Raw genomic sequence first — 24,220 nt, forward strand, 5'->3', positions numbered from 1 at the left:
CATAATGATTTGTTTGGAATTAAATTGATTATTTTACGATCCCAGTTGAATGTTGCAACTTTCTGAATTTGTATGGACGCTACCTTCTTCTTCGTAATGAGTCGTTTTTTTTTACAATTTTCTCTTTATGGACGCAACAGATAGAAGTAAGCATAGTAGAGATCAAACGCGGTTATTTTTCGGCGTAACCCTAAACCCCCTTTTATTTTTTGCGAACACTCCCTTTAATTATAAAAAAATTAGCCGTTGAAAAAAAGCTACACACGCGAAAAGTTTTAGCACAATGATGAGGAAAATGTTTATTATTCTCTAGATATCCATAATTCAACAGAAAATAGTTCTTGTCCAACCAATGTGATCTCTTGTAATGCAACAAGATGAATTTTAAAGGAATTAAGTTTTTTTTCCACAAACTCTGATGTTTTAATCCTAATATCTCTGCCATCCAATGCCGTAAACCTTAAATATTTCAAACTATAAATTCTGTTAGATCAAATGATCTAAGTTTGAAATGTCTAAGGTTGGACAGATATAGGGATTAGACTATTCGAGTTAGTTGCAAAGACTCAACTCCTTTAAACAGATAATTAAGCCAGCGACAGAGCAAGTTTTGCGTTATTATTGTGCAATTGGAAACCCTAGTTGAAACTTTTTATGCACTTCCATCAAAAAGTAAATTTTTTCAATGTTTTTATTATATACACAACGTAACAACAACATACGTGTTTTTGCATTAGAATTGAAATGTACTGTCAATTCCGTCAAGGTAAGTTATCTAAGACAAAATAACAATAAAACCTGAATTTCCAAATATTCTTACATAATAAACATAATTAAATCAAGAAATTATGCATACAATGCATACAGAATTGCAGTAAACCTGTGTCAGGGTCGTCTCATTATCATTGATTGAATAAGTTGTTATTTAAAAATTCATTTTTAAATATCAGAAAATGCATTTTCACGGTTCTCACATTGAGGATACTTTATTCTCCAGTTTGCGTTCAGCGAGTAGAGACTGTAAGAAAAGGATTTACAAGCTTCTTTTTTAACCATAACACGCACCTCTACCCCTTTAGTAAAAGTAAATTCAGCCTATATGAAGCATAAAGTCTGACCGCGTCAACCTTGTTGCACCGGCTAGTCCTGTCCATAGAGTTATGTACAGTACAAACTGACCCGGCTCAGAAATTCAAATGTACTAGGGCTACCCGTGGTAAATAAGGTTGTTAATCGACTTTGAAAACGATAGTTTTTGAAAAAAAATTCGCTAATGAATCAGAATTTTATGACAATTAATTAAAAATTTTGTTTAGGAAGATAAGGTTGTTTAATGTTTTCATAAATGGTATTTTTTCATCGCAAGAAATACTGTTTGTTGGGCGCGGAATCGGACTTCCAGGCCTAAAATTGTATTTTTTCTTAAAAAGGTTTTTAACAATCGTTAAATGGTCCGTTGTTTACGGTCGTTAAAAATGGGTTGTTTACAAAAACGATATCAAAGACGATCGTTTTAAAAACGAAACTATCATTTTTAAAAAAATGGAAACGATACATCCCTTTTCATTTTTAAAGGTGTACTCTCTCTTAATACATTTGAGTTTGTCATGAATTCTATTTGTATACGTACCTTCAAATATATAAAATATTCAATTTAAGAATGTCAACAATGTAAATGTGTGCAACAAGTAACTTCATTAAGAGTTTCACAAAATAACTGATTTTGAATTATACATTATTATGAATTGTAAAGTCAAAGAATTGTCTCTTTTATACATTAGTGAAAAAAATGACTGTTTATGTTTAAAAGTTTAAAAGTGATTTAACAGTACACATTGTATATATTTCCGTGACCCATAACCCAACAATCTTAGAAGCATTTTTAATTTTTGGACATTTTATCCAGGACCCCAGATCTTCAACGTCGGAGTACTGTTAGAGACCCCCTCTCATTGGAGACCCACGTAAACGTTTCGTTAATGGAGACCCCCCGATTTGCATTGGGGTTCCCCAAGCAATTCATTTGAGACGCCAATATTAACATTGGAGACCCCGGATTTTCATTGGAGAACACCCAGATATTAATATGAGACCCTAGATTTTCATTGGAGGCCCTAAATATTCATTGGAGACCCCAAAATTTGATGGGAGAACCCAAGAGTTTTATTGAATCACCCAAACTTGTCAATTAAGAAATCATATTTTCGTTGGAGATCTCAATAAATGCATTCATGACCCCCAAATGTTCATTGGAAACCCCCCGAATTTTATTGAAGACCCCAATATTTTCATTGGAGATTACAAATTTTTTTTGTTTTAACCCATAATTATCATTAGAAAACCCAATGGAGACATGGAGAACTGAATATTTCCAATGGAGTCCCAAATATTTCGTATCAGACCCCAATATTTTCATTCCAGACGCCAAACTTTTCATTTTAAATCCCCATTTTTTATTGGGTATCCATCGAAAATCTGTTGTCTCCATTGACAAGTTTTGGGGTATCCAAGGAAAATCTTTGGGTCTCCAATAAAAATCTGGGGGTCTCCAATGAATTTATTGGGTTCCCCAAAGAAAATCCAGAGGTCTCCAACGAGAATCTTGGGGTCTCTAGCGAGATGTCCATGGAGGTCTCCTATGAAAGGAGGTCTCCAATGCTGATGATTTGTTTCCCCGACTCTAAAACTAAAAGGGTCAATAGTTGATACATAGTTTCCAGAGTTAGGAAGTTAAATGTAAACTTTTTAGTTTTTACCTCTACTTTTTATTTCTTTACGTTTAAGATTTTCAGAGAAAATGTTGATGAAGTTTCACCAGATACGCGGAGTCCTCTCTGTCCTCGGAGGTTCGTACAAAAAAAAAACGAACTAAAAACAATCTAAAAGAAAAACAAAAAGAATGTACTTAAACGATCGTTTTTGGATCGATTTCCCCTTTTTTTATAACAATGTTGCAAATTTTAATACAAGAAAACATCTAACGTTATAAGATTTCAGTTTTGAAATCTTGGAAAGATGTTTAAAAACCCAAATACACACATAGCTTGATTCATTTACGTAAACAGGATTTAATTGAGTTCAGGATTTCTTCTAATGCTGACAGCTGGCTCTTTCTGTGGGACAATCGGTAATATGGCTCCTTATTTTGCATCATATATGAAACAGGTAACTTGCACAAATATTAAGACAACTATGAAAGTTATGCACAATATTTTAAGACCGCGTAGAAGATTTGGTTTTACTTAACTAACTCAGTTACACGTTATTTTAGCCTTTATTTATTGTAAAAACCATTAGCAATGGACAAATTTGGAGAACAAAAAAATACACGACATATAGAATATTAAATTATTAATTTTTGAAAATTCTTTAGCTTAAATTTGAATTAAATTTTCAAATATGTTTGCAAAATTTTCAAACCCAAAATATTTTTTAGAGAAATCTTAAATTCAGAAAATTTACTTATAAAACTGCTATGCAAAAAAATGTGCAAAATTTATTTGCAAAACTTATGCAATCTGCTTGAGTTTGGCAAAGGCTTCTCAAAGGGCTATAAAATGCTAAAATCCAATGACTGGAAGTGGGTCTTCATAAAGATTTAGTTTACCATAGATAACATAAGACCAAATAGTAGCATGCATGAGGACTCAGGCAAATTGTATTAAAGAACAGCTTTAAGCCTGAAGCTATGTACAATTATAAAAAAACTTGTCAAAGGTACTTTTTTTTAAATGTTCAAAAAGCTTCTTTTTAAAGGAACGTTAAGCGTAATTTTAAGTAACAGTTCCTTTACTATAAGTGGCAGATCCGATTCACAAAGCACCTTCAAGTTGTAGTCTGATCAACAATGAATATATAAAGTAAAGTTGGACAAACCCTGGCTGCTGTGCCACGCACTTGGCTGATTTGGCCGTTGTGCCACAGACTTGGCTGCACCATATGTCACAGATTTGGCCAGCGTGCCAAGATTCAGCTGCAATGACAGATATTTTGCCTACATGCCACATATATTGTCTCTATGCCACAGAAATCACAGCAATGCCACATATTTTGCCCTGTCCATAAGATTTGGTTGCTATGCCAAGGATTTTGTTATCATGCAACTGAGTTCACTGGTGTTAGAAACCCTACTTGTAATTACAATTAAGAATAATAGTGAAATAACAAACGAAGACCTTGGAATAGTGTTGGCAGCAGGAGGCATGACTCAAGGATTTGGATCTCTATTAGGTAATGTCAGATTCAACAAATATGGTAGAATTTGAGGTTTCATATGATTGTTTCCTTTGTTTAGAAGAAGTAATTATTCTCTCAATAAACTGGACTTACTTAAAAGTGCTAAGAAATTTTTAAGTGAACTCTATGAAGTCAGAACAAAGGATATATCTTCAACCCTTGATGAAAAATATTTTATGATAAACTATTTTTTCAGTATAGAAATGTCGAAAATTAGGCAAAATAGATCAAGGTGTAACCTTTATTCAACACAATTGCATCTTTACATCCATTTTTGAAAACTTTTAAACTTAAATTTTTAATGGATCAAAGGCCAAATTAAAGAATTTGAACCGCGTCGCTAAACCACCAATAACCAGTTACAAATCTTGAAAAACTTATTAAAATTCAAACTGAACCAACCATGTTTGAACCGCGTCTCATGTTCTAGACGCGGTTTAAATTCCTTAAATTTGGCCTCAAATGGGATATTATAAAATATATTACTAAGAATCAACACTATTTTAAACATACTTACTCATTGTAGCTATAATTAGATGAGAGTAAATGTATTCTCACTATGCATAACATTGGTGAGCATGCATACTCTCTCATGATGAGTATGATGAGTGTGATGAGTAAGCATTTTGAAAACGGTGTATTTTTCAGCTGGGAACGTGATCATACCTTGGCTTGGGTACAGAGTATCACTGGTGATCGGAGTTATTTTATACTGTCTGGCTCCTCTTCTCAGTTACTTCACAATCGCATACTCATTGCCTGCTTTTACATTCACGTAAGAATAAAATGAGCAAAGTAAAAAAATTTAAATTGAACTCAATTATTTTTTCTTGAAATATTTTGTCTTTGAAGTTGTTAGTTTTTAACTGTAGCAATGTAGCTAAAAGGGACTGTAAATGTAATTTCTTGTGACCATTCATGTAAAGATAACAATGCCCGATTGCTCTATGGCCATTTTCTCTAGTTTTATTTGCTCTATCAAGTCATTTTCTCTATACGTCATTTGCTCTATATTCCTTATGCTCTATAGCTCATTTGCTCCATGACAAATATGGCATTTGCTCTATAACCTAAAAATACACTATATGATAAATTTTATTGGAATTCGATATGCGGGAATTTTTTTTTGGAAAATTCGCAAATTATTAAAACTTGGAGTGTTAATCAGTTCTTCAAAGTTCATCATGACAATTCGACTGCTCAATATTAAGAGGGGTAAAAAACCTAATGCACCTCTATCGTGCATATGTGATGGTTTTCTAAGAGAAGAAGGTCTGGTGCATCAAAAAGTTCATGACGCTAGGATAAATGTTGTAGATCCTCTTGCTCCTGGTTCTGCTAGCAAGGAAATGTTAATATTTAACTTGGGATCTCGATATGCATACATACCAGACAAACAAAACTATCTCCAGGAAGTTGGCGGAATAATGAAACTGTAAGAATTGTAACATGTTTTATGCATCTTAGACATAGCAATATAGTTTTAATATGATTAGATATTTGTAAAATAAATGTACGTTTATAGAACAAATGGCGTGTTTACTCAGAGAGCAAATGTTGAGTAGAGCAATTGGACCAAGACAGGCATAAAAATGTTTTTAGAACAAATGACGTGAAGTCATAGATCAATTGACGTATAAAGCAGATGACATAAAGAGCAAACGTCGTGATCTATGAGCTACAGAGCAAATGGAACTAGAGTAAATGGCCATAGAGCAAATGGAAATAGAGCTTTGTCTGATAAAGTATAAATTAGATGTAAATACTTCTAATTTTCCAAATTTTATTTTCAAAAGTGACTTGCGCATTTCTACTGCAAGAAAACATAAAGGAATTATCGGAATTTTAAACCTAAGAAAAACATTATTGGTGAGATAAAGGATGGAGGGTCACTTGAGATTACGCTTACAGTCCCTTTAATTTATATATACTTTAAGATTCAGGAGCAAATACAATTTATCACAATAAATAACTTTCAAAATAATTTTAGCTATGGGGTTTTGTCCGCCGTGGTTTTCTATTTGATTGTACTTCCAAGCCAACTCATTCCAGTGACTTGGTTTCCAGACAGGTAAAAATAGGTTAAAAGATTTGTATGTTATTAAGGGTGAAACTATTGGGCACTTTTTTAATGTAAATTATCAAATCCTTCTTGCACCATCCTTCATCAGTTTTCTTTCATACCGTTTAAAAAAAGTAGAGACACTTTTTTGTAAATCTTTCGAGCCCATTAAGATTTTGCTTTTCTTTATTTAGATGAATAAAGAAAAATAAATCAATTTTATTAAATGTCCTAAAAATTCCACAATTGATGATATTCAGCAGTTCGATATGTAACTTTTGATAACTATGCGTTTACTTAAATAAGTGTAATTTTGTGTATTTTGAATCTAAAGAGGGTGTCTACTGTTGAATGAATTGTGGGTAACCCAAAAACAGAATGTAGGAATCATAGTCTAATCTCACAGATAGGCTGGTGCCAAAGGTAGAAGATTAAGAATATCAAACAGGGAGTAAGGAATAGAAGGGAGATATAACTGACGCGGCTCGCCCTACCATATGATTATACATGCTTTGCAGACGGGTACTCCATTTGTATATTAAATATTCAGAATATGTTATTGTGTACGCAGTAAATGTACATCAGACATCTTTTCGAATGGAGTACCCGTCTGCCAAGCATGTTTAATCATATGGTAGGGCGAACCGCGTCAGTTAAATCTCCCTTCTATTCCTTACTCCCTGATCATCCTGCACAAGTGAATCTCACTCAACATCTACAGAAAATAAACATAGTATACACCATTTTTTAGAAACAGAATTGAAAGTGAAACTACACAAAATACTATTTCAGGCACAGAATTAAATCTATTTTACGACTCGATACTGTTCAGAATGATAGTTATACATGCGACAAAATAATTATTTAGTTTTGCCTAATAGACTTAAAGGGACTGTAAGCGTAATTTCAAGTGACCTTGCATTTAAAAAGGGGCTTTCCTGATTCACAACGGTACTTACTCAGCCTTTACTCATCAAGGATGACAGATTGTTTTCTGATTTATCCCAAGAAACGCTTGCAATTGTCAAACACTCAAAGGTTTAAAGGGTACCGTTGTGAATCGTGAATTTACCTCTTTAAATGATATGTCACTTAAAGGGAGTGACCGGCTATGTATTTAATAATTGAGAAAAAAAAATAATTCTGAAAACGTATCTACTCCCAAAGTAGAAGTTTTGAACGTCGAATTTACGCTCAGGATTTACATATCTTTAAAAAGTTTATTATGTCTCAAATGAATCGAAAGAAGTTGTCCGCAACACTGCATACTCAGTTCAATTACCTTACATAGCCGGTCACTCCCTTTAAAATTACGCTCACAGGGTTATAAAAAATGGACGACCTTAAACTCTTTAAACATGATTACTCGTTTAAAGGCCTATTTATGTTGTATTACATCCGTCCTATGATACTTCAGCCCTACCCGCACGTGGTTTTCAGCAGATTCAAGCTGCTGTTGGTCCAAGGGGAGCGGGGGTTGAACCCCCATAGCCTCCTTCAAGAGTACTTTTCTTTTAGGAAGGGTTTAGTTACAGGTATAATAGCGGCTGGATTTGGATTCGGAGCTGCTGTATTTTCACCTCTTCAGACTTTTATTATAAACCCAGGTAAAAGAGGGGGTATTTCTCTGGACATGGGTATTTTGTTCCACTAATGCTTTCCTAGACTATATTTTGTTCCACTTATGCTTTCCTAGACTGTATTTTGTTCCACTTATGCTTTCCTAGACTGTATTTTGTTCCACTAATGCTTTCCTAGACTGTATTTTGTTCCACTTATGCTTTCCTAGGCTGTATTTTGTTCCACTTATGCTTTCCTAGACTTTATTTTGTTCCACTTATGCCTTCCTAGACTGTTTTGTTCCACTTATGCTTTCCTAGACTGTATTTTGTTTCCACTTATGCTTTCCTAGACTGTATTTTGTTTCCACTTATGCTTTCCTAGACTGTATTTTGTTCCACTTATGCTTTCCTAGACTGTTTTTGTGCTTAAACGACAGGTTTAGTACAAAAACATTTTCGAGGGGCAAAGGAACTGAACATTTTTGAAATAACACACTTTTATTAAAAAATAAAATTTTTACGTACATTTTGTTAACCTCATTAGACTTTTATCATAGACCCAGGTGTTGAATAGGACATCAAAAACTTCTTAAACCTAAAAGAGGTTGTAATCGTAATTTAAAGATTTCAACGCCACAGCAGTATATCAAGATGAATGAGATTTGCATGTTTTTTATTTAGAAAACTTGGTAATCAGATAAAGGTTTTAAGGGTACCGTTGTAAAACTTTGCATGGAGGGCCTCACTTAAAACTACGTAGTACGTATACATAAGATATAAATATATATATATACCGAAATTGACCTGTTATTATTGCTGGAATTGGCAAAACAACTTGTGAATGTTTTGTTAAGAAAATACACCTCCAGTTACATTAAATGGTTCTAACTCTTCATCCAGATATTTTCAAGATATTGACGTCCTTGACAGGTAAATATATAACTGAAAGGGACTGTAAGCGTAATATCATGTCACCCTTTAAGCAAAGATGGCATTGTCCGATTAACATTGGTACCCTTGGAACTTTAATCAAAACTGTATTTCTTGACTCGAAATTGTTTAAATTCTCATAATTTCTCCATTTCTTTTTATTATTAAGAAATGCACAATTAAGTCACTTTTAATGTTCAATGATAAATGTATCATTTACTCTCAGACAAATTAGAATCAATGGAAATTTAAACCCCCGAGGGATTCAAAGATAAACCCGAGGGGACAGCCCAAGGGAATCAATGGAAATTTAAACCCGAGGGGGTTTAAATTTCCATTGATTCTAATTCGTCTGAGAGTAAATGACATTTCTTTATAAAAAAATAGCAAATTATTTTTATTATTTATTATTATTTTTAAAAGGAGTGGGATTAATTGAAAATTGTTGAATACGAAAAAAACCAGCTTTTTATAAAGAAATGCAAATTTAATTAGTAAAAAGCCAATTCATGGGCAAACCATGCTTTATAAAGATAACCCTTAATAAGGTTCATGACCATTATTCCTTCAGTTTTGAAACACCGGAAACACCGGAAATACAATTGTTTATTTCAATAATCGAATCAAAGGATTTGAGTCTTTTCCGCAATCTCTGATTTCTTAATCCCTGTCGTTGTGAGCCAATGTCGTTGATATTTCAAACTTTGAATTCAAATATCAAAGGTTTAAACCATTAGACAAATATATAGGGAGTAGAAAATTTAAGTTTGTGGTAAAGACTCTATTCCTTTATCCGCGTAATTTTTTAATTTTAATTTGTAGGACCACTCTCTGTTTGTTTTATTTGTAGGAACCCTCTCTGTTTGCTTTATTTGTAGGATCCCTCTCTGTTTTCTTTATTTGTAGGACCCCTCTCTGTTTGCTTTATTTGTAGGACCCCTCTATGTTTGCTTTATTTGTAGGACTCTTCTCTGTTTGCTTTATTTGTAAGACTCCTCTCTGAGTGCTTTATTTGTAGGACCCCTCTCTGTTTGCTATATTTTTAGGACCCCTCTCTGTTTGCTTTATTTGTAGGACCCCTCTCTGTTTGCTTTATTTGTAGGACCCCTCTCTGTTTGATTTATTTGTAGGACCCCTCTCTGTTTTCTTTATTTGTAGGACCCCTCTCTGTTTGCTTTATTTGTAGGATCCCTCTCTGTTTTCTTTATTTGTAGGACCCCTCTCTGTTTGCTATATTTGTAGGACCCCTCTCTGTTTGCTTTATTTGGCTGGGATGTATGCAATACTATTAATTTTAGGTAGGGTTTCCAATGCAAAGTGGATTTTACTTATCCGCAATTACGATCCTCATAAACTCCGCGTGATTCCGCACAATTCCGCGCTATTCGAGAACAATTCCGAGGAACGAAATTTCGATTGGAAACCCTAATTTTAGGTATTCTGCTGTGTACAGAATACATAGAGCCAAAGATTGAATCTAAGGAGAGGAAGTCAGTATTATTAAAAACAAGGCAGGATTATGCTGTTACATAGAATTTGTTGTGGAAAAGTAGGACTTAGCCCTATATTGTACTGACAAACTCATTTGTGGATGTAGATATTGAGTCTTAGTCTTTATAACAAGCTCTTATTTCTATTCCTTATATTTTACAATCTAACATACCTCTAAATTGTGTAAGATAAAAGTTTAAGGTATAAGTGTCTAAGTTTTACACAATCAGGGTTGCAAAGATAGGGATTACAAAATTTGAGTTTGTGGCAAAGTCTCAATTCCTTTACAGTTAAAAGAATTAAAAATTATTTGTCTAAAATAAACATTTATTTTTGTTGTTGTTTTTGATGCAACATTTAATAAAATAAACAATGTTGAATATTAATGGTCAACCAAAAACATATGAGATACAAAAAAACAAAAAACGATCAGATCAGCGTTTAAAGGGACTGTAAGCGTAATTTTCAAGTGACCTTCAAGAATAAAAATATTCGCATACGAAGTTTTGGAAATTCCGTTGGATTTAGAATATTCTAGATTTTCCAGAAATACAAATGACGTCATATGTGTTGAGTTCACACAGTACTTTAGCGTACACTTTCACTTGCACAGCCTTTAAGAGATATATACACTGAGACTTCTGTCCTCGATAAACAGTCCTTGGTTGAAAGGATATCGTTGTCAATGCCTCTTTAACTAGGAGATCACTTAAAATAAAAATCCCTTTACATGATTGCGCTATTGTTATTTTTAAAGGTTTTCTTTTCAGGACGAGAAAACTATGTGGAACTAAATTTTCGTAATTTAATTATAATGATAGCTTTCTTATGTTTTTACTTTTTGGTAACTTTTCTAAGTCTTCGTTTAACAGAATAATGGCATCAGAATAGTCGAGTCTGGAAGATATGTATTCCAAGTTGGGTTGAAAACTAAAGAAATATACCTCCTTGCTTTTTGCAGGTAGGTTAATGCATCTGTTTTGCAGGTAGGTTAATACATCTGTTTTGCAGGTAGGTTAAAGCATCTGTTTTGCAGGTAGGTTAATACATCTGTTTTGCAGGTAGGTTAATGAATCTGTTTTGCAGGTAGGTTAATGCATCTGTTTTGCAGGTAGGTTAATGAATCTGTTTTGCAGGTAGGTTAATGCTTCTGTTATGCAGGTAGGTTAATGAATCTATTTTGCAGGTAGGTTATTGCATCTGTTTTGCAGGTAGGTTAATGTATCTGTTTTGCAGATAGGTTAATGAATCTGTTTTGCAGGTAGGTTAATGCATCTGTTTTGCAGGTAGGTTAATACATCTGTTTTGCAGGTAGGTTAACGCATCTGTTTTACAGGTAGGTTGATACATCTGTTTTGCAGGTAGGTTAATGCATCTGTTTTGCAGGTAGGTTAATACATCTGTTTTGCAGGTAGGTTAATGAATCTGTTTTACAGGTAGGTTAATGCATCTGTTTTGCAGGTAGGTTAATGCATCTGTTATGCAGGTAGGTTAATGAATCTGTTTTGCAGGTAGGTTATTGCATCTGTTTTGCAGGTAGGTTAATTTATCTGTTTTGCAGGTAGGTTAATGAATCTGTTTTCAGGTAGGTTAATACATCTGTTTTGCAGGTAGGTTAACACATCTGTTTTACAGGTAGGTTGATACATCTGTTTTGCAGGTAGGTTAACGCATCTGTTTTACAGGTAGGTTAATACATCTGTTTTGCAGGTAGGTTAAGGCATCTGTTTTACAGATAGGTTAATGCATCTGTTTTACAGGTAGGTTAATGCATCTGTTTTGCAGGTAGATGTTTTGCAGGTAGGTTAATGCATCTGTTTTGCAGGTAGGTTAATACATCTGTTGTGCAGGTAGGTTAATACATCTGTTTTTCAGTTAGATTAATGCATCTGTTTTGCAGGTAGGTTAAAGCATCTGTTTTGCAGGTAGGTTAATGCATCTGTTTTGCAGGTAGGTTAATACATCTGTTTTGCTGGTAGATTAACGCATCTGTTTTACAGGTAGGTTAATGCATCTGTTTTACAGGTAGGTTAATGCATCTGTTTTGCAGGTAGGTTAATACATCTGTTTTGCAGGTAGGTTAATACATCTGTTTTACAGGTAGGTTGATACATCTGTTTTACAGGTAGGTTAATGCATCTGTTTTGCAGGTAGGTTAATACATCTGTTTTGCAGGTAGGTTAACGCATCTGTTTTACAGGTAGATTGATACATCTGTTTTACAGGTAGGTTAATGCATCTGTTTTGCTGGTAGGTTAATACATCTGTTTTGCAGGTAGGTTAACGCATCTGTTTTACAGGTAGGTTGATGCATCTGTTTTACAGGTAGGTTGATGCATCTGTTTTACACGTAGGTTAATGTATCTGTTTTACAGGTAGGTTGATGCATCTGTTTAAAAATTTAAAAACCTTTTAAAGCTAAATCCCCATAACCATTTTATTTTGGATGAAAATTTGAAATCATTTTTTTTCAAAACAGAGTTACATAAACGTAAAACTTTTACATTGTATGATCCAGAGAAAAAAACACGTTTTCTTATTTGTCAATCCTTTGTTGCAAGAAATGAAATCATAGCCAATCAAAAAATACAGCTCTGTCAACGCCGCAAATGATTTTTATATTCTGCTAATTTTATTTTGATAAAACGCCGAAGGGACTGAGTTTTTGCCCCGAACTTAAATTTTATAATCCCTATATCAACCTATTTATTATTTTAAACTTAGATTTTGGATTAAACAGAAATCAAGCTTTGAAATACCAGAAATCTACAAAACTGGGTTGCAAAGATTTAGGGATTAGGAAATCATAGTTTGTCGTCAGAGCTCAGTTACTTTGAAATAATCCACATTACCAATAATGGAATTGAGTCTTTGGAACAAAATCAAATATTTAAACCGCAATATCTTTAGAACTCGATGTTGTAAACCTTTGATATTTCAAACTCAGATTACTTGATCTAACAGAATTCATAGTTTGAAATATCTAAGGTATGCAACATTTGGTTCCAAAGATATAGTGATTAGAAAATCAGAGTTTGTGGCAAAGACTCAATTCCTTTGGTGCGCCAGTAACATCAATTACTAGAGAGTACAACACAATGATAAATAAAATGTTTTAAACATGAGGGGACCGAAACAACAAGGACACCCTAGCATCGTCGGTTAAATGAAAAAGTAGAGATGGACGTTGTTTTCGTTCACTAACAAAAACAACGCCCATCTCTACATACAAGGCTTACAGGCAAATATCTGATGTTTTTGTACAACATTGTGTAACGCACTCTTTAAAAAAAATTTCAATAGTGTCCAAACCTCTTAAAACAGGTGTGCTATTTCGCATATATATATAAAATATGAGTTTAAAAAAGATTCTAGAAATATTTACTTTTCAAGGAGTATCAATATTCATAAAAAAACTCTTTATAGTTCATGGAGTATCAATATTCATAGAAAAACTCTTTATAGTTCATGGAGTATCAATATTCATAGGCTGAGATGGTTGTTGTTAAGATTGGATACTACTTAGGCAATCCAAACCTAACTAAATTTTCAGATATATTTTTAATTTTAGAGAACTGTAGAGAAAAGTAATTTATTCTAAAAGAATTTAGAAAATATATAACATATCATCAAGTCTGACCAAAACATGACTATATTTGTTATAACATTTTTAGGTTTGCACTATTAACTGTTGGTGGAGGATTGCTAGCTCATTGGAAAGGATTAAGGAATTTGACATAAGGATATATTTTTTTAGGGCGCTTTTTACTTTTATTTTTAATGATTTTCAAATGTTGCCTGATTTTTCTATTGAAATTAGCACATGTTTACAAATAATTATTGACAAATATCTTTCCCGGGCAAAATTATTTTTACGGCCCGGTCCATAAACCTTCATTGGGGTCATAAGAGTTGCAATAAAGAATTGGGCCCGATCGGTTCAGCCGTTTTGACATTATTTCCCTGTAACCTTTTAGCATTTAATCATTCTTATAACGATGACTTTGAAAATGTTTAATGCAGACTTTGTCAAGAAATCACATAAATTACCCTGAATTTTCCATAGGCGGGATTTAAAGAATTTGAGCCGCGGCTTAAATTTGAGACGCAGCTCATATTTGGTTGGTTCCACTTAAAATTGTATTCAATGTTTCAAGATTTAAGCTGGCGCTTAATTGAAACCGGTTTTTGGCGGATTTGAGACTCGTCTCAAATTCATTAAATTCGGACTCTTAACCCTATCTCTGCTGGGGTACTTGAAAACCAGGATATGCTGGGGGGGTCTAAATATGACAAATGATACATCATTGGAAAGCTCTTGTGCTCTACTTTTAGAATCTGCAAAAAAATTTACAAATTTGCAAAAATTGAATTTTTTATCGCAAAATCCAGTTATATAGTAAAAATGTTTGCAAAAAAATTTGTCCAAAAAAATGAAAAATTATACATTTTTGCAAATTTCCTTTGACAGGTTGTTTGCAATAAATTTGCAATTTTTTTCGCAAAACTTGTGCAATTCGTTTTCTTATGTCAAAGGCTTTCAAAAAAGCTAAATTTTATCAAAATCTGACAAATGGAAGTGGGTCAAGACAAAGATTTAGTTTGTTACAGGAAAAAGCAGTCATTCAGGCAGTGTGCCTGAGGACACAGGCAGTTAGTATTAAAGTCCGGTTTTAGGCCTAAAGGGAGGGCTTTGGGTATGTAGCAAAAGTCAAAAAATTTCACTAGCCTCAGACCAATACTTTTTGAGTTATGCAAAAAAAACTACAGGGGGGTGGTTAAATTGACCCCCCCCCCAGTAGGAATAGGGTTAATTTATTAGTTTAAAATTAATGTTTTGAATTCTTACAAAGCTAACCTTTAAAATCATCTTAACATTCCGAGCCGGGTCAACCTTTCCGGTCCCAGTTTGTACTGTATCACCCGGACATTGCGTAAATAATGCTCGACACTGAATAAGAGTAGCCGGTGCAACAAAGTTGACGCGGTCAGACTTTTGGTTGAATTTGCTTTTACTGAAGGGTCAGAGGTGCGTGCAATGCCATCGTTTGGCGAAAAAATGTGTCTAATTTTTGAAAATCTTTTTGAATACTTGAAACAATTAATAATTTTTAACATTCTATTAAACTCTATTGAAGAGAGAAAAGGCGTATAAATAACGATCATGGATACTTATATAGTTAACTACAATGTTTTTACTATAAATCAAATAGATTGTTAAGTACAATAGATGGCAACGTAGAATTTGTACACTCTCAGTACAGTTGTGTTCTGTCGTCACAAGTGTCAATTCAGTTTTTGTGTCCGACAAAATTATCAATAATAGTAATAATTTTAGAATAAAGTGCTTTTCTTACGGTAAAATAAGTTCAATTTTATGTGTTCTTTAGTCTCTGTTTTTACACTTTTTTAGTAATCTTGGAAAACATGTCAACTAATGTGAGACAATTTTGTTTTCCTTGTTATATTTGACACTTGTGACGTTGTGTACAATTGGTTCATTTCTCTGTTGCCACCTATTGTACTTAATAATCTATTTGCTATAAATCATTTCTTAAAGAGTCCCCGATCTGATGTCATGCAAAAAAAATCGCCATTTGCAAGGTCCATCAAAGCTGTTCCAACCTGCATGGGCGGGAATATCTGCAACCTATCTATAATAGGTTTCTTATAGAGTTCTGGGTTTAGGGCTATGTGTAAACCTTGGATTTCAGAAAAGTGAGAAGAAAAATCACTGGGAGTTCAGAAAGTTTTAAATGATTTTTTTGTTTCTGAAGCAATATTGGTTAGCTAAAGTTAACACAAGATTTTCGAATACTCGACATAGTTTTTCACCATATGGAAGGATTAGACGACAAAATCATTATTCCTTACTTTTTGGGGTCACTGTGTACATAAAAATTAGAAAAGCAAAATTTAGAAACTTTGTCTATGCTTTATAGAAATACAGATAGAAATATTGAAAATTGAAAATTTACCATTTTGTCTCATCAGTCTAAGATTGAATTCAGATGACCAGATAATATCAATAATTGGAGGTGAATAAGTTTTTTGGTTTTTATTTTACTTTTCTCACATTTTTTCAAAATCAGTTTTTTCTCGAGTATTAGAAGAGATCAGGAATGAAATTTTTTAATATTTTGCTTTAGGATAAAAAAGCTTGGTTTTATTATTTCTTGTATTAAAATCGTATTAAAAAATGTTTAGGTGTAAACGGCCTTGTAAGTTGCATAGGGAGAATTTTAGCTGGAATTCTAATAGACAGGTTACAAAGCTTATGAACATTAGTGAATTTGCTCATTTTCAATTTTTCTTGAATGCGGATTCTTGTTTTTGTAGATTTGCTTCCAAATACCTTTGGTGACTCTCAATGATATGTCCTATTACTCTGTTAACTGAGTGATATGTCCTATTACTCTGATAACTGAGTGATATGTCCTATTACTCTGTTTACTGAGTGATATGTCCTATTACTCTATTAACTGAGTTATATGTCCTTTTACTCTGTTAACAGAGTGATATGTCCTATTATTCTGTTAACTGAGTGATATGTATTACTCTGTTAACTGAGTGATATGTCCTCTTACTCTGTTAACTGAGTGATATGACATATTACTCTGTTAACTGAGTGATATGTCATATTACACTATTAACTGATTGATATGTCATATTACTCTGTTTACTGAGTGATATGTCCTATTACTCTGTTAACTGAGTGATATGTCCTATTACTCTGTTAACTGAGTGATATGTCCTATTACTCTGTTTACTGAGTGATATGTCCTATTACTCTGTTAACTGAGTGATATCTCCTATTACTCTGTTAACTGAGTGGAGTATTACACTCAAGATTCTTCGCAATAACATTTTAAGCTAGAAATATGAGCATGTATCCGTCAACCTTAATTAGGCATTGATTTTAAAGATACCTTTGTAAATTGGACATGCCACTCAACAAAATAATGCTAAATTTGAAGTTTAGGTTTTCCTTCAACCGTGTAATGCCTGTAGTTGGGGCACTACTAACCATAGTTTTGGCAATCACTGTCCCCGTTTCTTGGATATCTTTCCCAGGGTTTGTGGCCTTACTTTGGCTTGCATACTTTTTTGCTTTCATGCATTTTTCAACCATTCCGACCCAGGTGATGTAACATAAAAAATTATATATGATTTTTATTTTTTTCCGTGTTTCAGCTAAAAATGTTTAGAAGTACTGATTTTAAAGGAACAAATAAACATTTCTTACTTCCAAACTTAAAGGGACTGTGGGCGCAAAATTCTTTTACAGAGAACTCAGTGCCTATATCTCATACTTCTTGTTTTAAAAGCCGCAAATGTGGAGTGTACGCTAGTGTACTTTGTGAACTCAACTAGACTTACGTCATATTTATTCCAATGTGGTTTTCAAAGATTTGAATGTGCATATTTATAAACTGCAACTCAGAAAGTGAAAATTTATATTCTGTAAATATAAAACAGCTTTTGCAATCAATCAAAGTTTCAACAATTACAAACGTTTCTGTATATAAATAAAGAATCATTGAGTTCTAATGCACTAGAACTGAACGTCTTCTTTCTAAGAATGTTCACCACCGTATTGCGAACTGCTTGCCAACTTTCTATTAAGAAATTTCATGGAAGTTAAACTGCCTTTTTAAATAAGAAAATACTTATGAAGAAGAATGCTTTTGGACGTTGGATATACAGTGTCAAAGATTTAAAATGGGAATGTGAACGGGGCACGGGCAGTGGTAGTACATTTGAATTTCCGAGCCGGGTCAACCTTTCCACTCCCAGTTTGTACTGTATCGCCCGGACATTAGGTATATAAAGCAGACACTCATTAGGACTAGCCGGTGTAACAAGGTTGACGCGGTCAGACTTTAGGTTGAATTTACTTTTACTAAAGGGAGGCATATTTTTAAATGGAAAGGTAATTGAAATAGCACTTACAGTCTCTTTAAATTGTTTTCATTAAATAATTCAATGGAAAATTTAACAATGTCAAAGAATTAATATTTATCTTTATTTTATACAAACATTGTGTTTTATAATGTGGAATTTATTTAGCACCATGATTATCCATAGTTATCCATAATAATCCAAAATAATCCATAATAATTAATAATCAGCCACAAGAATCAATAATAATCAAAAAATAATCGAAAATAATCCACAATATTACATAATAATCCATATTATTTTGATCATAAATTCCGAAAAATAATCATAATAATCTACAATAGCGTTATATACCATAATAATCCATAATGGTTCATATTAACCCAAATAAGTTCATTTTATAATCCATAATAATCCATAAGAATCCATAATAATCTAAAATAATTCCAATGTAATAATCCAAAATAATCCACAATAATCAATGATAATTAACATTAATGATAAATAATCCATAATAATTTATAAATTCCTGCTAATAATACAGGTTCTAAAGCTGTATGATGGAAAGTACTGCAGTTCTGTGTTGGGAGTTATAGGTTTGTTCCTTGTCAAATATAAAAATTTTTACAAACATACAGTTTGTTCCAAAAACAGGAATAAAGGTTCAGAGACACATTTTTGGAACACTTTTTATGTACTATTTAAGGACTCACTGAATCTAGGTTCAGAGACACATTTTTTTGGAACACCTTTTTCCATAAAAGTTTTATGTACTATTTAAGGACTAACTGAATCTAGGTTCAGAGACACATTTTTTTAGAACACCTTTCATGAACTATTTAAGGACTCACTGAATCTTTGTCTTATGGAACTGTTTTGGTTCTGAATAAGTTAGTTTTTAACAATACTGAGTCCTACCTACCATACTACATCAGGTAATCATTTATATAATTATCATTTAATCTCATTTTTTACTGAACCAACGGATTTTCCAAAAGATTTAGAAATTTTTTTGTCTTTTTTACGAAAAAAATGATTTTTTCGAACAAACTTTAAAAAAACAATCTTCTGTTACTTAAAGAAGGATTTTACTAAATTTTTGTTCAGTGAGAAAATGAACGAAATAGATTGAAAATAATCAACAATTTTGAGAACGAAATCAATTTTGGTTTGAAAACGAACAAAATGGGTCGTTCATGAACGATGAATGAACGAAATTTAAAATGCCAAACGCTTCCATCTCTATAAGGCAGGCTCTTGACAAGGATCATTGCTCTTTAACAAGAAACCCTTCAATTTGATTTGTAATACAGAATTTACAATTTCAAAATTATCAACAAAGAGGATATATATATGCATCCCTCCAATCCTGTTCATAATTTAAACAAAATGTTTGAACTTTGCTGTTACGATCAAAATTGAAAAGTATAGTATCGATCAATTTCTAATTTATTTCCATTAAAACCCATTCACATTAAATAAGTAGCACATTATTTCAGTATGGCCGTAATTAGTCTTCTGACAGTGGGTTCCACTGCTTTGGTTAAAAATGTGTCAATACAAGCAGACAACTCATCATTATCTACTGGAAATACAGACAATTCTTCATTGTCTACAGGAAATACAGACAACTCATTTTTATCTACAGGAAAAATAGACAATTCATCATTAGATACAGGAAATACAGACACATCATCATTATCTACTGGAAATACAGAGAACTCATCATTATCTACAGGAAATGCAGACAACTAATCATTATCTACAGGAAATACAGACATCTCATCATTATCTACTGGAAAAACAGACAATTCTTCATTGTCTACAGGAAATACAGACAACTCATTTTTATCTACTGGAACTACAGAAAACACATCATCATCTAAAGGAAATACAGACAACTCATAATTATCTACAGGATATACAGACAACTCATAGTCTACAGGAAATACAGATAACTCATCATTATCTACAGGAAATACAGACAACTCATCATTATCTACTGGAAATACAGAGAACTCATCATTATCTACAGGAAATACAGACAACTCATCATAATCTATAGGAAGTACAGACAACTAATCATTATCTAAAGGAAATACAGACAACTCATCATTATCTACAGGAAATACAGACAACTCATCATTATTACAGAGAAAAACTAAACTTTCTACCTGAGAGAAGTCATAATTGAATCTTATTTAATCCATCATTGGATGGGAAATAGAGAGTAGAATATATAAAGAGGACAAATATAAGTTTACGTCAAAATTATTAATTCGGTCCTTCAAGCCTATAAAAGATTTAAAGTGTACTTCCATGGATGATATGATTAAAGTACTTCGTTTGGAGTTGTCAAATAAACTCCAAGAGTTCAAGAATAAAAAAATTAAAAGATTGAAGATTAAAAGGAAAAAGATAATCGTTCCATAAAAGAAATTAATATCGTTACATAAAAGAAATTACAGGGCACAATATTTTAAACAACAAATGTATGAAGTACACGTGCAGTACTGTGCCAATACAACAAAATGGCGAAATTACACTTTTTTAAGTTGATACAAGAATTTTATTGATTATCTACGCTGTGGAAAAGTTTTAAAAATCTAAATGGAACATTAATTCAAATCAACAATTTAATATGAACAAATTTATGTGATTTTATTCATATATTGTATCTGTACTTTTTGTAAAATACGTAAAATATGTATATTTTTACCTTTAGCCTTTATAATAAAGATTTGTTTACCCATTTTTCTGAGTATACTGAATAAGAATAAAGATGAACTGCATGCATTAAATAAGATTGCATTTAACATGGAATAATAACAATACAGAAGGAGCAAGCTAGATGTTTTCTTTAAAGTTTGTGGCGTTTTTTTGTTCACAAAAACCCTCAGGCAGAAGCCCAAAGGAATTGAAAGACAAAGAGAGAGCATGCACATAACTTCTTTGGGCTTCTGCCTCAGAGTTATTGTGAACGAAAAAACCCCTAAATCTTAAAAAGACAAGATCTAGTGTTCTATCTGTATTGTTATTTATCTATGGCATTAAAGAACACAATAAAGTCCACACTGCATAATTTGACAAGACACGATTTTTGTATTGTATTTATGGAAAAACCCCGCCGATAACTGAAAACCTTAAATTAATCAAAGCGTATAGCAGTTTATGTTATAACATTGTAAAGTGTACATATATAGTCCTAATCAGAAAGACCCAGAATTAATTTACAAATAATCAGACGACTTTATACAATCTAATTTTTCAAATATGATTGATAAAAGATATTCACAATATAGCCCTAGCCCTACACATTTCCAAAATGTGGTCTGCCTTTTCTGAGCATTTGAAAATTGCCAGAGATATTTATGTAAAATTGACTGATTAACTGTCAATAAATTTTGGGTCTTTTTGATTATGACTGTGATAAGACAATTCAGGCTAGGCGTCGTTCCTAAGGAACAATCGTTCTTTCACGAGAACGAATAGAAATATTAAGAACGATCCCATTGTTCTGAAAAAAAGAATGAACACATAGAAAAATATTGGAACAATTGTGAAAAGAACGAACGTGGAACAAACGGAATTAGCTTGAAAAGGACATTAAAATCAGGAACGCATTCTTATTATCAGGAACGCGTTTAAAGGGTGTACATTAAAAAAGGTTCCCACTTACATTTTGAATTCTAGAACTCTCAATATTGGCAATAAAAGCTTGCGAATTAATTTTTACCTAATATTGGTTATAGTAATTGAATTGGTTATAATAGTTGAAAATGACTTAGTAGTTATTCTTGGTCATCTGTGATCCAGCGTTGCAAATTGCATTTGCCAGCTAGCTGTACAGTAGACATTAATTAAATAGACTCTACCAACCATGTACACTCTACAGTTCTTATTTTAGCCCATCTGCTTCTTCTGTTCAGGGGTATAGCAAGGCGGGGATTATACTGTTATCTTCATCTAGTTTGCTCTTTATTATGCAATCCGAAATAAGAGATGCTTGATTTTTAGGTTTCAGTCATTAATGAAAGGTGAACCATATTTGAAGATACTTAGCAGAGCGTATTACCCTATTTTCTTTGGACATTTGAAAGCTCTTTTAGTTTATTCATAATACAGATTTTTGGCATGCTTTCTTATATTCATTATATTATAATTATATTTCACTTAATTTGGACACCTGAACATGAGAGGGAATTTTTGTGTAACTGTCTTGATTTTTTTTAGCCTTCCTTGGATTTGGACCTGAAATATCTGAAATAAGCTTTCTTCCACTCACTTCCAAATGATTAGAGCAGGGCGCCATTACTTCATACTTCGGGTCTGTCCTATTGAACAATTTTTGGACCCCCCCAGCCCCCCATCTTTTGGTGAATATAAACTTATTAAAGTCTCATTTGATTATGATTTTATAACATGACAATCTATATCCAGCTTGAAGAATGTTTGGGATACTTCCCGCATCCTGGCAATTGAAAACTTCTGAACAAAACCAACTCTTGAACCCAATGCAATGCAAACTTCTTCCTCCCGTGAAAACCCAGACTAGATAAACTACTGACTTCTTCAACTTTTCTGAATTTCAAGTCAACAAAATTTAAATGAAGAATGAAATCTCGGTAACTTGATATTAATTTGTAAATATATTTAAAGAAAAGCAGAAATTCCTTGGCAAACTTCTATTTCCTGCTAGAAAACTTAGTGATGCGTTCGATTACATCAAGAGTGAATTGGAAACAAAACTAATAAATATAAATGCACTTCTTATCCGGGATGAATATAAAGTCTGGATCTACAAACAGGGGCATACGAGGGGGGGGGGAGCCCCCCGGCCCCCCTATGTGTGCCCCCTCTTAGGGGGGCTCTTGGGGGGTGTTCTTTTAATATTACATCTTCCTCTGCAGGCAATCTACATTCTACATTGCATTGCATTGCACTCACCCAAAGTAAAAGATTAAGAAAAGAATTAAAATATATTTTGATTCATAAATAATACCCTTCAAAGCTTTGTCTGATCAAGTATTGCATTAAAAATCCATGTTTCCCAATTTAAAAACTGAATATTTTTTGTGGTTTCTCTACAAAAATTACTCTCGCATTTCTTGCTTGAGAAACGATGGAGAAATTTAAAAAAGCTTTAATCAATACTGCCTTCAGTGTAAATATATATTTGATAACATAATTTACTATACAATATGTATGTAATAAATTCCCTATCGATGTGCAATGTTATCTATGTTATCCATGCTAGTAATATATCTCAATTATCATATCTTAATTATCTGTATGTTGACCCTGCCGGGCTAGCCCGGTCAGTTTCATTGACCTGTATATAAAATAAATTAGTTCAATAGGATTCGTTGTTTAATACGGACGTGTATAGAGCCATGAGTTTTGGCTGAGGATAGAGAGCCTTGAGTTTTGGCTAGAGACTGAGTAAGATAGATTCTAATTAGACTTTGAGTAGAGTTATCATTGAAGTAAATAGCATCTAGATTTCTTACATGTATCAATTCTATGAAAATATAGATATTTTTAGAAACGTTTCCATCTATGTTTTTTGTCCCTTGAAGCTTACACCACAGTATTAAGAGGGATTGTCTGATTGTCTGATCCCCCCCCCCCCTTAAGAAAATTACATAAATTTAAGTTTACATAGTTGAAAGAGGTATCAATATTTTTTTCAAAAAAGGAGTTTTTAAGGGGGGGGGCACAATGTTGCCAAAGGGGGGGCAAAAATTTTTTTTTGCGCAAATTGTGCCCCCCCTACACAAATGCCCTCGTACGCCCCTGTCTACAAACATTATTTCATTCCTTCTATTCGATTTCTGTTCACTGTTCATACAATATCACAAAGTCATCTGAAGAAACTAGATACATTCACTGATAAATTTGTGAAAAAATGGACTGGATTACCACCCTGTGCAACAAATGCTGCTCTACCCTTGAAACCTGGACTTGACATCACTTCAATATCCACCCTGTACAAAACAACTTTGACGCAAGCATGCACTAGGATAAGAATACTGGG

The 24,220-nt window shown here is 33.0% G+C and overlaps 1 protein-coding gene across 3 annotated transcripts; it reads left to right on the forward strand.

Annotated features, from left to right (window-relative positions):
• Positions 1-2,788: 2,788 nt before the first annotated feature.
• On the forward strand, positions 2,789-20,764 carry LOC111716443 (uncharacterized). 3 transcript variants are annotated; one of them, XM_023491899.1, is made up of 18 exons: positions 2,789-2,846; positions 3,083-3,165; positions 4,149-4,230; positions 4,885-5,011; positions 6,227-6,307; positions 7,817-7,905; positions 8,715-8,790; positions 10,033-10,088; positions 10,226-10,301; positions 11,168-11,242; positions 13,956-14,009; positions 16,276-16,319; positions 16,489-16,546; positions 17,264-17,423; positions 18,728-18,779; positions 19,028-19,118; positions 19,683-19,801; positions 20,012-20,764. In XM_023491899.1, exons 1-18 carry the CDS (start codon positions 2,798-2,800, stop codon positions 20,089-20,091), a joined length of 1,452 nt encoding a protein of 483 aa, XP_023347667.1. In that variant the 5' UTR covers positions 2,789-2,797; the 3' UTR covers positions 20,092-20,764. The 3 variants fall into 3 exon arrangements, with proteins under 3 accessions (XP_023347667.1, XP_023347665.1, XP_023347668.1); XM_023491897.1 differs by having other exon boundaries at positions 19,683-20,104; XM_023491900.1 differs by lacking the exons at positions 19,683-19,801; positions 20,012-20,764 and having other exon boundaries at positions 18,890-19,112.
• Positions 20,765-24,220: the final 3,456 nt, after the last annotated feature.

The sequence above is a fragment of the Eurytemora carolleeae genome, unplaced genomic scaffold (genome assembly GCF_000591075.1).
Source record: "Eurytemora carolleeae unplaced genomic scaffold, Eaff_2.0 scaffold2068, whole genome shotgun sequence".
In the NCBI taxonomy this organism is placed as follows: Eukaryota; Metazoa; Arthropoda; class Copepoda; order Calanoida; family Temoridae; genus Eurytemora; species Eurytemora carolleeae.

Bases quoted from the DNA above. Each gene is read 5' to 3' on its own strand.
- LOC111716443 (XM_023491897.1), top strand. From the start codon at position 2,798: ATGTTGATGAAGTTTCACCAGATACGCGGAGTCCTCTCTGTCCTCGGA. The intron at 6,308-7,816 runs GTAAAAATAGGT...CTTTTCTTTTAG, and splicing joins GTGACTTGGTTTCCAGACAG to GAAGGGTTTAGTTACAGGTA. The intron at 11,243-13,955 runs GTAGGTTAATGC...TAACATTTTTAG, and splicing joins TACCTCCTTGCTTTTTGCAG to GTTTGCACTATTAACTGTTG.